Source organism: Plutella xylostella, chromosome 10 (assembly GCF_932276165.1).
Source record: "Plutella xylostella chromosome 10, ilPluXylo3.1, whole genome shotgun sequence".
In the NCBI taxonomy this organism is placed as follows: domain Eukaryota; kingdom Metazoa; phylum Arthropoda; class Insecta; order Lepidoptera; family Plutellidae; genus Plutella; species Plutella xylostella.
Genome location: NC_063990.1, coordinates 2,178,799 through 2,196,384, shown reverse-complemented (window position 1 = coordinate 2,196,384; position 17,586 = coordinate 2,178,799). Strand labels below are relative to the sequence as shown.

Here is a 17,586-nt window from a genome sequence, read left to right as displayed (position 1 = left end):
TTCTTGTATTAGGGTATGATGGGACTGACATGTTTTCTATAGAAAACAAAGTACCTAAATAAAAATAGATTTAAAAAAAAAGGTATATACTACCGTATACATTATACATATGAAACTCTGTACAAGGTAAAGTATAGATTTATTTAACAACAACAATAATTAATTAAAAATATTTGGTTCATATTTACAGAGGAAATCGATGATATGAAAATTATAGTATTTATATAAGTACTAAAGCAAAAACTGAAGTGGAAAATACCTAAAGAAACACAATTATTTTGTACACTACAAGTCCCATTATCTCTAGAGTTAAAGATGTAATTTTATTCTTAACTATAACCTACAGAGTCGTTAGTTAAGGGTACAAGTTCTCGGATCTGGATATTTTCGCCAGCCACATTGACCCGGCCACAGCAAGCGCCTGAAAAATAAATGTTTCAGTTTTAATATAGTGTGGTATGTATGTGTGTAAGAGGTGTGGTCGTAACTTATGTAGCTTATCAAAATAGCAGGATAATTAGAAATTTATCGGTTGGCATCAAAACGATTGCTAAAATAACTTCGTAGTGAGTAAACAAAACGTAAATGAGTACAATATTAATTATCTGAGTAGGTAATAAGTACCTACGCTACTCCAATAAATATGAGGCATTGCTTTAGACAAGTAAACCACGGCATTGCAGATTATTAAATACAAAAGTACTTAATTCCTACTTTCATATCATGAGATCACTACTTCTTGCTACTGTTTAATTTCCACGTTACAGCTTATGTTATACAATAAAATAGAAATAGTAAGCGGAAAATTAGTAGGTACCTACTTAATTGTATTAAACTCCACCTAAGTACCTACCTGCCTGCGGTACAAATAAACATAAGTATATATGCCTACCCATATAACGATGTTGACAAGGTGACTTTAAGAGAATAATGCTCAGAAGAAAACATATTCACTTAGGTTATTGCTCTACCTTTTACCCTAATCATGACGAGACCCGAGACTGACCAAATGCTTAATTCCACGTACGTATATTCGACAAACCTCTACTACACTTGACATTTATTAATTCTACAGGAAAGTATCTAACCTACCTAATAATTTCTCAAATCCTGAAGACTATATCTTTTTACAGTGATTTTAGACTAGATCTGATCACAACAAATATTTTTCCCTAAATTTCCTCCCGCAAACAACAAAACGCCGCCTACCTGTAAAATGACCAAGAACACGCCAGCAGCGCCAATGCTCCCGGCATGAGCCGACACCCAGGATCCAAACGCCGGGCCGCAGCCGGTCTTGTAGGCCTCCACGGCCGTGCAGTTGAACGTGCTGATGGCGCCCACCCCCAGCGTGCAGCAGCTGACCGGGATGCCGTCAGGGTCCAGCTTGCCGTACCAGTCGCTCGCGTTGTTCACTCCGCAGCAGGAGAACTGGAGGAGGAAAGGTTTGTTTAGCCTTAAAATAACTGTATTGTTTGTAGGTCCTTTGGTTTCTTCTTCACGAAGTCGCTAAAAATACATTCCCAGAATTAGGCAACGCAATAATATTGCACCTCTACGCCAGTAACAGTCTAGAGGTCCGCCTCCTACGTATATGTTCTGGTATTCACGCAGGGCATGATGTGAGGTGAACTAGGTATCGTTTGTGGAGCTCCACACAAGCATTTACCTCTAGTTACTACACAGTAAGAACACAATAGCTAGGACTAGGGTTTTACCGTTGTAACTGGTGTGGCCGCCAGTGTGCCTCTGTCACTTTCCTTGTGGAGGCTCTTAAACCCTTCGATTTAGTGCGTGCCCGATTATTGAACGCTGAGTATAGTTTGTAAAAAAATACGTTCATCAGAATTTATACAATGAATGGAAAACATTTGACTATGTAGCCACTATCCAACTCACGTCTCTCTGCACTTCGTCCCACAGCGCTGTGATCTCGAAACTCTTGTCGGGACCTTTTCCGTACAGGGTCGTGGTGGACAGAAGCTGCTTCTCCACGATGGCTATGGTGTTGCCTCGCAGCACGTACCCCGCGATGCAGGCTGAGAGTTGGAAGATCAGCATCACGATCATGAGCCCGGCGAACTGGAAGTGGAATAGTTTTCATGATTAGATATGTATTAATCCATTAATTTTGTGGTAAAACAGTTAGGTGCCTATGTTACCCGGAATCAAATGAGGTATGGCTGATTAGGCAGGTACTGGATGTTTTATGGTCTTCTTAGCAAGACATCTGGTACCATCGTCCCCTCGCCGCGAGCCGGTACGAAGTTGGAGGCGTGGGCAAGGATCGGAAGATAGGTCTTTTTGGGCTCTATGTTCCTGATTATGGAGCACATGCAAAACCTAATGATGAAGGTAAACAATGCAATTCACAACATCTATATTTAATTATGTAGATATGTACCAAGCTGCTGTGTGCATTGCTCTGTTAATCCTTATCAATGAATTAAGATATAAAACGCAGGTATTTAGCTAATCATAGCTAGATTCCTGCCGATTAACCCGCCAGAAAGTGCAGTATAACTAACTAGGTACTTATGAGGCGTGAGTGTGTAAATACATAGAAGTAAAAGTTTTCATTCCTCTAATGATAAGAAACAGCTACTGTCCCAGTTATCATTAGATAGAGTATTTTTACTGTTTGTCATATAAAGCCGGTAAATAGACGATTGGCCTAAAACACTTGTCTGACTTGATGAATTTGTGTTTTACACGAAGTACCTAACTATCATTACCTAGCATGTCTCATACCCTCTTATTACTAGACAGATAATATCTATACTTAGTCACCTACATATTTATAGCTATGTATGAGGATTCATTCACATAGGGTAAATACCTTCCTATCTAAACTTTTAATAAATTGGTGATAATAATAAACATGTTTGTTCCAATGAGTGACTACAATCGATTCATGACTTTCTTCGATCAGTATTCCGTATACGTGAATAAACATGAACTCACCGTCATGCTCAAGTAGTAGTTCTCTTTATAGGCGCCGTAGAACCCGAGGCTGGCGATGATGAAGATGATGATCCCGGTCGCGATGCAGAATCCCGGGAGAGAGAAGAACCTCTCAGACAGGAACGGGTGGTAGGCATTGTACGCAGACTGCACCGAACTACCCACCGCCAGTATAATGATCCCAGTTATCTGAAAAGTTACACCACTGTAGAACACACTTCACTAGCTATATTAACACCGCAACTGAACAAACACCGTTTAAACTCCAAGTGAAACTTACCACAAACAGAAAACACACTGACACAAGTGTGTACTTCACCGTAGTGAATATTTTAGAAAACATTTTCTAACTATTTTTTGCGCACTTGCCGCGCCACACTTTTCAGTTTTACCTAAGGTAATATAATAGAATATGCTGCCTTTGTTGGCAGAGTATGATAATTTTATCGCGCTGCTGTAATCTTGATAAGAGTTCAAGAATAAATAGATTACACACTTTGTAGACGAGACACTTATCGACGCGCGAAAGGAAATCGTTTTTCGTGTATACTCTTTGAATTGCAGGCGAAGATTGTGTAGTCCCAAAAGTTATAAGCACTGAAATCAATGAAGTATCCGATCTTTTTCCATTCTTTGATTAGATGGTGACGAGCACAGATATCGACAAGGTTGTTTGCAGCATAACTGGTACATACACTAGGGTATCTACTCTTCTTCAATTGTTACTTTTTATCGTCCGTTTAATAAATGATTCACAAATCGATATATCACTATCACGCGCACTGTTTAGCTCTGTTGAACAGGTGTAAGTATTGCTACACAAACACTACTCTACTAGCATAGTAAATATACACAAAATATTGCAGTATGTTAGCACAGAACGACAGGCAATATAATTTTAATTATTGCTTTTTTGCACACTCGTTCGTCTGTTATGTGTGACCGGTTTAATCGGAATGCATAAAATACGAGTGTTACGAACACCGGCTCGTATGAATGTATATCAGCATAGTCTTGTGAATATATAATTGCAGGTAGAGATGATAAGAAGGTATAACCAGTTTCAGTAACTGCCTATTAGAATTACATCGCCGTCATTGGATATGGTTTTCAGTCGATATGGTAAGTGTACGATAGCTAGGTGGTATTTTGACGACTTTATTGGATTTCAGAATAATTATCTACTACTTAGTTAGTTATAGTTATATCTATCCATTCACATCAGCATTATACACTTGATATTTTATACTTAACGAACTTGCTATTGTAAGTAGGTAAGTAAGTATATTATTATGTATATGTTTATGGTGGTCTACATTTCCAGTTCCACTTCTTCAAACTTGGTTCTCCACGCCAGCCACCCTGAAGCTGCCGTGATCAGCACCTGGACAAAGAGCATCATCGTCATCATCAGCCAATAATCGTCACCGCAGGCTATATAGAGGCCTCACACCCTAATAGCGCTTCAAACGATAATTCGTACAATAATCTGATCCAAAGATAACTCTCAAAATGGTAGATCATCTAGCTTATAACTTTTAAATTGCTGCTTTGTAGCCGGTAGAACATTTTCAAATAACGGTCGCAGTTATCTTTACTCTTAATACAGTACACTTAACGGCATACAGTACTTATATCTATTCATAAATCCCACATCCTCCCTCAGCCAAACATACCTGACAAGCAGTAACCACGACGGCCGTGACAGCCAGGACATTCATCTCATAGCTGAGCCAGTCGCTGAGCGGGACCAGACAGCCGGCCTCGTACGCGTTGGCCGTGGTACAGTTGAAGGGGGACACGGTCCCGTAGTCGATGTGGCAGCAGCTGACAGGGACGCGGTCGCCCCAGTCGTGGCGCCCCGCCACGCCGCAGCACTCGAACTGTGGAGGATAGGGGGTGAGAGGGAGACGGGGAAATACATTTGAAAATGGGTCATCTGTCATTTTAGTCATTGAGAAGAGTTGAGGCAACAAATATCGGGCATGTGTGTGCCTTCCAGTTTTGCTCGCTGGACCGAAATCCTTGGATTGTTAAGGTTTTAGGGTTTGGTTAATTGACTGATGAGATAGTCAAGCTATTATGGCTTTCGTGGATACCTAAGACTATAGTGAGATCAGTGAGGTTGTAAATGACGTTAGTTGTGATAAGTACTTTTGAATCTACCTGCACGGTGAAGGTTAATTTGCCGCAATGGATTTAATTAGAGATGAATTAGCGACCACTAACTTTGCACCATCATACCTCTACTAACTCATTCAATCATACTCATAATTTTATAGGTACATAGATCGTTATTGTTTACTCGCCGCTGAAAACGATCCTCTAAGAAAATTTCATATCATAAGTAAGTATACACAGTGTAAGAAAGCTGGAATGTTATTTATACCATGGTGCGAAATCTAACGCCCAATTTTGCTTTAAGATTATCAGCCATCTGGCAGCTGCTGATAGAGCCACCTCACCCACTGACCTCTCTGTGCAGGTCATCCCACAGGCGCGCGACCTCGAGCCGCGTGGTGTAGAGCTCGCGACTGGCCGCCATGGGCGCGCGCACCTCGCCCCGCGCGCCCCCCGCCAGCTGGTAGCTGCTGATCACCAGCGCCACCTCCAGGACTAGCACCATGAGGAGAGCTGCTGCGTACTGGAATGATACATATAGGAGTAGGTATGGAGGTAGTACATAGGTAAATATAATAAGTACTCGTTGAGAAGATTCTGTAGTGATTCTGCTTCACAGCATGCCAGAGGAGTTTAGATCGCCGGGTGGGACCCCCGGATCATATTCCTTTATCTTCTATGTTTGATCAGGGCAAAGAAGAAGAAGGCCTATGATTTATTAAATAGCCGGTCCTCCATCCATATCTAGTAAATTTTATCTATAGCCGTGACTTGTGAGGTCTAAAAGAAACAAACATGGAGTAACCTACTTGTTATAACAAGAAAATAAACTCACCCCAGCAACAAAATAGAACTGCTCCGACAGCGACCCATAGAACCCTAGCACAGTGATAATGCAGATGATCACTCCAGTGGCCAGTGCGAAGGTGGGCAGACGGAAGAACCTCTGCGTCACCAGATCAGCGTACCCTGAGACCTGCGCCAGCGTGATCGCGCCGGTCGCGATTAGCACGATGCCAGTGAGCTGGAAGAAGAAAGTGGTTAAACAAAAGAAGATGAGAAAAAAACATATGAAGACTTTGTCTGCATTTGTCTCCACATATTTTTTTGAACCTGCGCCAGCGTGATCGCGCCTGTCGCGATCTGCACGAGCCCCGTGAGCTGGAAGAAGAACATTTGCAGACAAATTGGCTAGTACGGTAGCTGATGGGCAGATGTCTAAGACTAAGGGACGGTACTAATAATGACTAATCACAACAATAGCAACTGCGATCTGGAAATGAATTGGTAAGGACATACTAGGTATAAATGATGTAACCAGTAGGTTACCTGTATATGTAAGGGAGTAGGGTTCTTCGTAAAGGTATCGAGTTCAGGGTGGGCCCTACTAGGGACGCCCTAGTGTAGTAGATTCAGGAAAACTATAACTATGAACTAGCATATAAGGTACTTATTTACGAAAGGCAAGCTACTACAACTTAACTCCCTGTTCTCGCGTGCTTCGCTTCGACTTAAAAGGTTTTCCCAGGGGAATTTAGCGATAAAAAGTATCCTATGTGTTAATCCCACAAAGCAGTTTTGGTTAATCCAGGGTGTCAGCCACAGACAGCTAACTTATATAAATGACAATGGGCGTTTTGAGACCTATGTCCAATAAAGATGAATCATACATCGTTGGATAGCTCTTTTCAAGTGAGCAAAAAAGTATTATGACGACAAATCCGTATAAGTTGTCCATTTTGAAATATATTCGTCGGAAGGAAGTATTTTTCTATGGATTTGCGCTCTCTCTCCTGATGACAGTTAGGGCGTAATACACGTAAACACGTATTATTAAAATGGGAGAAATTAGTTTCAACTGGTTTTACTTACTGAGATAATAAACAAATATAATATTATAATGAAAGAGTATCATTTTGTTATAAAAAATAAAAATGAATGTGAAAAAATAACAAAAACATTAAAATTACAGAAATAAAATATAAAAACTTTCAAGGTACGATTATTCTAATTGGATAGTAAATCAGGACTAGCGGTTCTGTTATTTATATTCTGCAAAAAAATACCTTTTCAACGACGTATCACTCATTTCTATTGGTGATGGTCCCAGCTTACTTCCATATTTTTGTGCCCATCATCATTTCATTAAAATCGGTTCAGCTGTTGTGACGGACGTGAAGAAGTAAACTACAAACTTTCGTCTTTATAACATTAGTAGGATTTAGCTAGATTTTCATTTTAAATACATTTCTATTCTGAAATTTTATCCTAGAAAAATTAAATAGACCGACCGAGACGAATGTGATTTTTTGATAACGCTTAGTTAAATACTTTTGAAGAACTTACTAAAAAGAGGGTGTTAACTCCAGCCAGTGTATACCTCACTGACTTCAGGGCCTTGGGCACGTGGAAATGCATTTTATAAACCAATTCCAACACTGATTTGATAGGACAACAGAGCGTTGATTCACAAAACTATAAACCAACTGCAATACAAACTCAATTTATCTAACTATACCAAATCATGGGGTTTATCTTGACATCATCTAATCTCATCTAACTTTTCCTGTTAAAGGTAGAGTATTCATCGTATAATCTGCTGGATCTTAATGGAGTGTAAAAAATACCTTTGAATCAAATAAAAAAATATCGTAATAAGCCTGAAATCATTAATCATCGAAATTTCCGTTGCATAGGAGTTACCGGAGTTACCGGAACCGGAACTTCGGAACTAATGTAGCTTTTCCTTCATTCGAGATAAAAAGCGTAAAAACGCCATCTTTTATGAATATAATGAACTAACAAACAAGTTTGCAAGTAGTAATGTTGCTACACGAAAATATTCCAAAAAGAATGAAGTTGCGTGATTTGCACGTTCCGTTTCCGTTCAAGTTTCTTGCAACTGGCAACACAGTCATTGACGTTTTTGAATTTTGTGGAAGTGCGTCGTGTTTTGTTTGTATTTTCGCAAGTTTAAATTTGGAGGGTTTTACTCATAGCATAGCTATAACTTTTCGGTAAGTTTTTAACCTATTATTTAACGTACCTTTGTATCTAGATTCAACAGTTTAATTCGGCTTCTTTGTTTGAAGCGGAGGGCGTTCAAACAAAGCAATCGATATTGTTTACTTCGCAGTTGCCTACGTTATAGCATTACTTTTTTTGTTACAGGTGAAATATTCTCTCTAAAACGTGCAATAATATTATATCGAAATGGCTTTGGGCGGAGGAATGTCGTGTGTGAAGTACCTTCTTTTCTGCTTCAACCTTTTATTCGCGGTAAGATTTTCTAGATTTTTTACTGTAAGTGGGTAGGTAGGTACTATTCTACCCTCTGCAGTAAAATAATGCATTTTTTTTTGTCATACATGAGCATGCACATGGTGCCAGTTTATGAATCATTTTACTGTTATCTGACCTTAATCCAGTTAACCTGTTTACCCAGGGAATTTTTTTACAAGCACCTGCTTACAATGTAATGATTGTAATGTAGGATGTGAGTCAGATTGATAATGAAATATTTCACAATGTTAGGTACCGTTTATTTTTTTGGACTTAATTGATTCATTTCACATTTACCCTCCAATTGTTTTTATTAGTAATATAAAACATGTTCAGAAAAACAAAGACAGTAATGAATGACTAATTCTGGGATGGTAGTGAAAATAAATAACAGTTATAAGTATGAGACATATCAGTAAACAATAATTGATAGCAAAGTTATTTGTTTGAATACTTTTGCACTAAGAGCATTCTCAGATACAAGGTTGAAAAGGTCTGTGCAATCTCTGCCTATATTATGTTAAAAGAAGGTCATTTACATGTTGAGACCTTTTACACTTCATATTTTTTTAGGTCACCGGATTAATCATCCTAATAGTGGGTGCGAAGGCTGAGTACAATGCGTACCCGTACATGGACCTGACGGATGAGAAGTTCTACTCGTCTGCTCCGGTGGTGCTGATCATTGTCGGCATCATCATCTTCATTGTGGCCTTCTTCGGATGCTGTGGAGCCGTCAAGGAGAATCATTGTATGATTACCACTGTGAGTACATATTTACTATTATTTACCTATAGCTGATGATGATGAGGATAAAAATCATCGTGATATAAACCTATAAATTAAGTTCAAATAGATCTAAAAGTAATGGTTTGATGATTATACCAATATCATGTAAGTATTAATTATTTTTATGCATTCATAACATTTGAAGGCAAAAATATATTAGGTACATGATCAAAATCACACATTAATTATGGCATTATTTGATCGTATCTCATTCAACTGTGTAATGTAACAGTAATGTGGTTGTTTTATAATGTTACATGAAGCTATTAAGCTAGCATGAAGAATTATACAACTTACCAAAGCCACAAATCTCATTCATACTGTTCTGATATGAACATTCTTCAAAATTATGGTGCAACCCTAGGGGGAAAACCCTTTCGACATTACGTAAACTACAAAAATATACCACAGGCTTCCCTGAACAGCTTGTAGTGTTATGGGTACCTAGTTATGAGCACATTTTACTTACATAATGATAGCTTGTGTGTTACTTACTTAATCCTATACCTCCGAGTGTAAAGTCTCATATTTTATAGGAGCTAGTAACAGTCTTAGTAATCGTCATTTAATATTAATATCATACAATTATCTACTGAATGAGTATTTTTATTAACATCGGTAGGCTCCTCTTAATTAGCGGCAAACAAGTTCTGCAATAAGCCTAAAGTAACTTAAGGAAAGTCACCTTTAAATTGGCTCATTCAGTCGACCTCGAAATGTGCCAACAATATCGCAATATTACAAAAAAAGGCAAAATGGAAAGGTTATCTTTTAAGAAGTGAACAACTTTCGCTACGGGTGGTCTAGTAAAGTACAGTAGAGAATTTACTCATAATATAGCTATATCGTATGAACATGTTTACATTGTACTCACTCAACCGCAATATACCTAGTTTCTTTTTGTAAGGAGCAGCCTGGAGCAAACAAAATATGCCCTTCTCAGAGTCAGAATTTGCTAGGTACCTTGCTTACCTGAGAGGGGTCAGGTTTTTATCCTAGACTGTACCTAATAAAAAACTAACTACTTACATCCTTCCTACTAATGTAGTCACCACCTAATGAATGACGATCATAACCACCGCTTTCAATAATTTCTCCGAGCCCTTAAACCTTAGTAGCAATAAGGTCACAATAATTAAGCGTAGGTTTTCTGTAATTCTCTACCTCCGTACATCGTGTACAATGGTAGTAATAAAGAGATGTTATGAGTTATGACCTTTGCCCGCTGTCGTCTTTACACGTTAAATGACCTCTTCCTGCCGCACTATTCAGTGCATCGTTTTGAAACCGATGCAGATTTTAGTAAATTTCAAACTAAAGTCGTCGAAATATAAGAGGCCCGTTGGGACAGCTACAAAATGTATGGGATAACAGCTAATGTCAAATCAAAATCATTAAAAACTAAACAATAAGTAACTTTTGGCTTTTGGTGCATCAAAAGCACTATTTCTTTTCGACCGTTAAATAATATGCCGAAATGATGTGTCTTTTTATATATTTCATCAAGTAAATCAAGAGAAAACACTGCACGTTTAGAAAAAAAACTTTGGTATACCTACATACTTATATAATTGTACTATTTTGAATTCATATATTTTATTTTTATTTTATTATTGTTAAGGAAACATACATAGCATATAGTAGTACGATAAACGAGTAACAACTGTTACCTAACAACTATTTAACACTCTTTCTTTCTGATTTCATTAAAACTGTTTTGTCGTGCCGAATACCTCATGTATCTACATTATAATGACCTGAATATACTATCTGATGCATTAGACTGGACAATAATGGACATGCAGCTTCATGAGCTCACTGCTTACTTATTATAGGACATATCCGCTCCGTCATGAAACACTAATTAAATAGAAGTGAACTTGACTAGTCTAATAACTCAAACCCGGAAGGCAGAAACTAAGGTTAATCATTCACAATCACAATATAATATCTATCTAGTTTAGATATAGGCATAGGCGTTGGAAATCGGTGACTTGTTAGTTTAAGGCGGAACGTGCTAAAAACATATTACAAAACATATCACCTGTAGAAAAATATTTATTTTTGTAAAAGGTTGCTCAGACCTATCGACTGTGGGGCTAGCGTAGCATTTAGTTTGATTAAAACTGGCTCCATGGCTCGACATGAGAGGACTGAAAGCTTCACAAACAGCCTCGTTCTACTTCCATCATATTACAAGTACAAAGGTGTCAAGAGACGTAAACTAAACCATATTAGAGTCATTGTGGCTAGCGTGGTTCAACCACTTAGCGATGATTCATTCGATACGAGCGACATAGCCCTCGGTTACATAATCAAACAGACCAAAACCACAAACAAACCTGTTTGGATGCAGACTATTTGGATAAATATGCCGGCGGCCCATTAAAATGCTAAAATAGCATTAGATAACACACATTTTTGTGGAACGGCTCGCTATTTTAAACTACCTATATAATAGACACTTCGGTAATTTAGTTCGGTGTCTGAAAATAGACAATTGACTAATCTTCTACGCTTGGTAGTGACTACGGGTCAATTAAGATATTTGTGTACGACTGATCTTACTCAGATGTACTAGTAGATTACGCAGAATTCTAAGCCTAGGCTAAATTGACGTGGCCTTCAGTATAAATACCTATGTCATATTGTTTAAACCGGAGTAATTTCAACTCATCTACTGTAAGCACGTAATGTCTGAACAAAACCTTTCGGTCCTCTACTACAGATTTCTCTTCACTAATTCATAACCAACAGGCCACACTCATCCACTGTTGAACATAGGGCTCTCCATGTCAGTGACAGTGCTGTATCCTCAGCCTTCCTTGTTAAGTTGTTATTGTAATTATAGGCAGGCACGATTTCGGCCACTCGTTAATCCTATTATACGTAGGTAGTAGGTACGTGCGAGTTAATCCGATCAAATGTTGATTTTATTTTGGGGTGAAGTGCTGCATATTAACTCATTGAATTAGGTTGGTTAGTAAAAGTAAAGTATAACTTATAGTTAGAGAATATTTATTTCTACATTTTCATAATCAACCCACTATTCAGTATTCCTCCTTAGGTATCCAACTATCCATTTTTGGCAGGTTCTCTGCTAACAGCTCTCCAGTCGCTGGGCCTTCTGCAACCACCTTTGTTCACCTTCCAATACCTAGTCATTGCTCTCCTCACCTGAATAATCCATAGCTTCCAAAATTCCCTCTCATTTTCAACTTCCAACAAGCCAAGTATTAAAAACTCCCTATGTACCCTTCGCTGGGCCTTCCGTAACCACCTTTGTTCACCTTCCAACACCTAGTCATTTCCCTACCTCACCTGAATAACCCACAGCTCTCAAGGTTCTCTCTCATCTTCACCTTCAATCCAGCCAATTATTCAAAATCCCCTATTCACCCCGCAGTTCTCAGTGTTCCTGCTCCTCATCTTCGTGGCGGAGCTGGGCGTCGGGATCGCGGGCTACGTGAAGCAGAAGGACCTGGAGGCGTCGTTCCTGCGCTCGCTCAACGAGTCCATCGCCGAGTACCCCACCAACAAGGACGTGAGGAACACCTTCGACATCGTGCAGACTGATGTGAGTAGAGTTTAATAGATTTTTTTTCCCGTGGGAATACCGGGATAAAAGTAGCATATGTGTTAAATCCAGGGTGTCAGCTAACTCCATACAAATTTTGTTACAATTGGTTCAGCCGTTTTGACGTGAAGCAGTAACATACTATACACACATAGGTTACATTAGGTGTTGCCCGCGAGCTCCGCTTCGCCGATTGGTTCTTCTGCAAATATCGTCGACCTGCAACCACTTCAGAGTGAATTAATTTCTAAATGTATTTATTAGATAAACTAAATCAACTAAAAAACACAAATGCAGTGTATCATATTAGAAAACCAACATTGTTTACATGTATTATGTATGTATTCTATAATATGTTAAAATAAAAAGTCATTTCTAAAATAATTTCGTGGTTATCGAAAAGTTAAAACCCCGCCGTCAGTAACAATGACTAAGGTTAATGAATGATAAATTAATATGAGGCATATCTTTGGACTACTTATGTATTCCCGTATTATTATTATGGAACATGGCTATTGATTGATTTGATTTTTTAAAATTTTATTTTATCATAATAAACACGAAAAATACACAAATATTCCGCCAAACTGTTAAAACAGTTTATCGGCAGACATGCTCTCATTATAAACTACTTACATACTTAATCTTAATCTATTTACTGGTAATATCTATTCACTGCTAAAGTTACTTGCTAAAATAAATAGAAATATGGTACATCGCAACAGTAGTACAAAGCGGCCAAGCCGCACCGATATCTGCGGGTAGACATAAAAACAGTTCACAAAAATAATTGTGTGTGCGTCGCGCTGGCAGTAATGGCTAATACTATCTACCCTCCGGTCCGGATTCGGTCTGTTGTTACTTAGTTTAGACTGCCATAAAATCCTATTACAGCGACAGAGGAATCGCAAAAACACAAAACCCACCGCTTATATTTTCCGCGTTGTAATCTTTTACAATAGAATGAATAAAAACTGCGCAGCGCGGTGGATCGTTGTTATTAAAACACAATCACACAATAGCTATCTCCCAGGCTGGCATCCTATAGCATGATATCGTGTAAATATCCGCGCACTAGAAGCGTTCCTAATGATAATTCAAATATTTATGGAAATTAATTATATTATAATCTGTGTAGACTGAACTTCGACCCAATTTTGACTAAAATATTATAATACAACAATAATATGTGTGGACATCTCACACTATCACTTACCCATCATCTGAAGAAATACAGCGATACAATTTGTAGGGGGTCAGACTTGTTATAATGGACGATGTTTCCTCTTATTTTTTAAATATAATCGTCGTCGTTGCCTTGTAACTTGCAAGAAGTGTGACAGCTAAGTTAGGTAATTAGCCACTTAGTTAACATTAACACACGGCCTTCGATTTCATGAACCAAAGAATAAATTAGTATCTACCTATGTAATGATACTGTTCTTCGGTTGTAAATCATACCATTACGAACATATTATTTTCTAATTATAGCTACCGTTTACCATTATTGAGCAAACCTAGCTGAAAATAAAATACATACGTAATTATAATTTTTGAATTTTTTATCAATTGATTAGATCGATAATTTTCAGTTAGGTTTGCTCATGCACACGGAGTAACGCCAGCTATCCTAACCAACAACCAAATCTAAAACTTAGTTCAGTCCCACCTCCTTTGACTGCATCTCGACCACTTTTTAACTAATCAACCTCACCCACAGCTGACCTGCTGCGGCATCAACGGCCCCAAAGACTGGGCGACCAACAGCCTGCCCATCCCGGACTCTTGCTGTGCCGCCCGCGAGATCACGGCGGGGACGGCGGCGGCTTGCACGCCCGACACGGCGCACCCTGACGGATGCCTCAACAAGCTCGTGGGACTGTTCCAGGATATCGCTGTCGTGCTGGGCGGAGTGGGCTTGGGGATTGCGTTTATTCAGGTGTGTATTCGCTGATAGAGGTACTATAGGTGTGGTAGGTAGTAGTGAAAGCAAAGTTAGCTACTATACTGTGCTACCTGAGAGGGGTAAGGTTTCTTTTCTTTGCCCCATACTGTACTGAAAATTTTGCATAGGTACTAACTGCTATATGCGCTGCACATGGCATTTTGTGGGTAAACAACGTGTTAGGAAATAAAGTATGTCGTATGGCACGGCTATCCTTCAAACATCAGCAACTGTGATGGCAGGAATACATACTGTATGTCCGACCTTTCTCTTTCAACAACTAGGTGATTCAGATATAAGTAAGTATATCATTTCAGCTTACAGTTTTATGAGCAAGTCTCTTATCTTCACCTATTTATTCTTTATCAGACAAGTATGCATTTAGGTATACTTACAGAAAGTTCGTTAACTCCCGAGTGATTTAAAGCCAAGTCGGCTACAGCATAAAATATTGTCCACACAACTTTGCTGCATCAGCGGCAGCGCTAATATACCTAATTTAGGTAGGTAAAATATACTTATGCAAAATCATGAGATGCAGATATTTTAAAACTGATTCTGTGAGTTCCTACAATGTAGTCATTGTTTATTGAATTTGGCAATGATCCAGTTTAAAAATATATGTGTAAATAAGTAGATTGCTTTTAATTGAAGTAATCTAGAAAATAGTTACTAATTTTCTGATGTTTCCAACTTAAAATCATGATATTTTTTCTCTGTATCTAATGCTACTTCACGACTGCTAACCTTAGTTAATTTCTCGGTCAACAATCATCATATATAATTAGTAAATAAGCCATGAAACTCATGAACCATAGCGTGACGTCATACTGCACTAGATAGATACGTTATGTTTGTGTATATTTTATTATATTGTACAGTCATGGCTAGAGTAACACGTATTGTACCTTCTCGCACAGGGGACACCACGGGGACACTTTACTTACCCTGTCCATAGAAAACAAGAACGCTGACGTCTACATCTAATGTCTACATTAAATCTTTGTCCGTCTCTTTCTGTCAAAGCAAGACAGAAACATATTTAAGTTCGACATTACATTAAATTTCCTTTCTGCAAATCAGCGCTAATCGTATCTTCTGAATATTTTGTAAACAGGAACAATAATTACCCAATTAATTTATTTCCAGCTCCTGGGAGTAATCTTCGCGTGCTGCTTGGCTCGCTCCATCCGCAGCCAGTACGAGACCGTCTAATCTCCCCTCACGAGTCACGACCCTCGCTGCAACCCTATATTCCGTCTTATAGTACAAGTGATATCGTTTCATCATAGTCACATTATTTACCCCCCCAATTCTATGTTCTCTAAGCTGTACAACAATGAGATGATTTATTTTTGTTAATTGAATTCATTATTTCATATTTATACTTTTATAGTTTACGATATAAGCATAGTAATTTTTGTATATGTGCTAGCAGGATAGATTGATGATGGAATAGACTGTACACTTAAATTTAGTTTAGATTGAAGAACTCGAATATGAAGTCTTAAATGTTTGTTTGGAGTGAATTGCACAAGGAATGCACTTTTAATTTTGTCTAATCATAATGTATACGTGCTCAGTATGTTAAAGACTGAACAAATCTTACAGCCAAATTCCTTTTTGAAAGACATTTTAGATTATCGTGTATTTCTCTTGAAAATGGCGTGTTTATGAAGGATAACCTCTGTTCAAAACTTGTATTCTTCAAATATATCTTAGACATAGATGGTGCACATAGATTTTTCAAATTATTAAACCTAGATCTATGTAACATTTATAGCGTTTTCGATGTATTATTTATATTAAAAATTGGCATTTTATACCGCATATCTGCATTTCATTTCAGTGAAGGATAATGAGTTAAACCACCGTTTCCTAGTTACACACATTTTATTTTACTATACCATGATGTAAGTTTTAACAAACGATGATTACAAGGGGTCACATAGCTTGTGGACATCGAGCGTTGAGGAACATTCGTCGTTACTGAATGCAAGCAACAAATACATCAAGTTACTTCAGTACAAAATAATAAAATAAACATCACATTTATATACCAAAATCTATGCCAGTCCAAAATACTTTATCAGTATTCGATCGCCTTCCGTAAGTATGTCGCGAGTATTTGAAACGCACAGCACCAAATTTTACACCTGTAAATGGCATCACTCGTGGAATTTCGTTTTGCTATTAGCAATTCGCTCATATACGCACGACATACGCTAATTTTCCGCTAATAAAAACAATTTTAGAGCTAACTTTATACCTATGGTTAAAACATACATTATCGTTTACCTAAACAGTAAAGTAACTTACAACTAACAACTGTTTACGTTCTAAACGGAATCTTTTAGGAAAGACAAGAGTGTCCAGACTTGGTTGGTGCCAACATCGATATATTTGGCACGGTTGGATGCGTCGTTATTACGATTTATAATCAGCATGAATGGCAATGCACGTTCACCCACACTTTTCAGAACATCGTGATATGTACATTTGATCAAAAGTTATATTTTCCGACAAGTTTAAATTGAGATTTTACAAATAATACAAAACTATGTGGACTATTGACGAGTCACAGAAAAGGTAATAATTACAAGTGCTGCTGTCCTACATACGGCTAGTAATCCCATTACAACATTTATATTTTTCCTTACAATTCAAAAATTAAATCAAATAGAAAATTATCACTTTCGTATTGGACTAAATTATTAATTTCTAATATTACTTTTATAATTTTGAAAATACTCACTGTTATTTCATGTATCATGAATGATGTGAAATATAGTGATAGAGCTACTATTTGAGGAATATAATATTAAGCTATTTTGATTACTCATTAAGACTTTAACTTTTATGTAAATGCTTTAATATTTTGCTTGTTTTGTTATAATTTGTGTTAAGA

General features: G+C 37.8%; 3 protein-coding genes across 3 annotated transcripts; 1 reads left to right on the top strand and 2 right to left on the bottom strand.

Annotated features, from left to right (window-relative positions):
- Positions 1-124: 124 nt before the first annotated feature.
- Positions 125-3,906, bottom strand: LOC105394181 (CD63 antigen). The gene is made up of 5 exons (XM_011566032.3): positions 3,245-3,906; positions 2,965-3,153; positions 1,900-2,082; positions 1,210-1,431; positions 125-421 (listed from the first exon to the last, which is right to left on the bottom strand). Exons 1-5 carry the CDS (start codon positions 3,305-3,307, stop codon positions 356-358), a joined length of 723 nt encoding a protein of 240 aa, XP_011564334.3. The 5' UTR covers positions 3,308-3,906; the 3' UTR covers positions 125-355.
- A 200-nt stretch (positions 3,907-4,106) lies between these two features.
- On the bottom strand, positions 4,107-7,607 carry LOC105394192 (23 kDa integral membrane protein). Its single transcript, XM_038118080.2, has 5 exons — positions 7,432-7,607; positions 5,921-6,109; positions 5,438-5,608; positions 4,641-4,847; positions 4,107-4,348 (listed from the first exon to the last, which is right to left on the bottom strand). Exons 1-5 carry the CDS (start codon positions 7,501-7,503, stop codon positions 4,277-4,279), a joined length of 711 nt encoding a protein of 236 aa, XP_037974008.2. The 5' UTR covers positions 7,504-7,607; the 3' UTR covers positions 4,107-4,276.
- Positions 7,608-7,956: 349 nt separating this feature from the next.
- On the top strand, positions 7,957-16,508 carry LOC105394201 (CD63 antigen-like). The gene is made up of 6 exons (XM_048623498.1): positions 7,957-8,102; positions 8,257-8,364; positions 8,941-9,132; positions 12,563-12,733; positions 14,454-14,672; positions 15,828-16,508. Exons 2-6 carry the CDS (start codon positions 8,299-8,301, stop codon positions 15,891-15,893), a joined length of 714 nt encoding a protein of 237 aa, XP_048479455.1. The 5' UTR covers positions 7,957-8,102; positions 8,257-8,298; the 3' UTR covers positions 15,894-16,508.
- Positions 16,509-17,586: the final 1,078 nt, after the last annotated feature.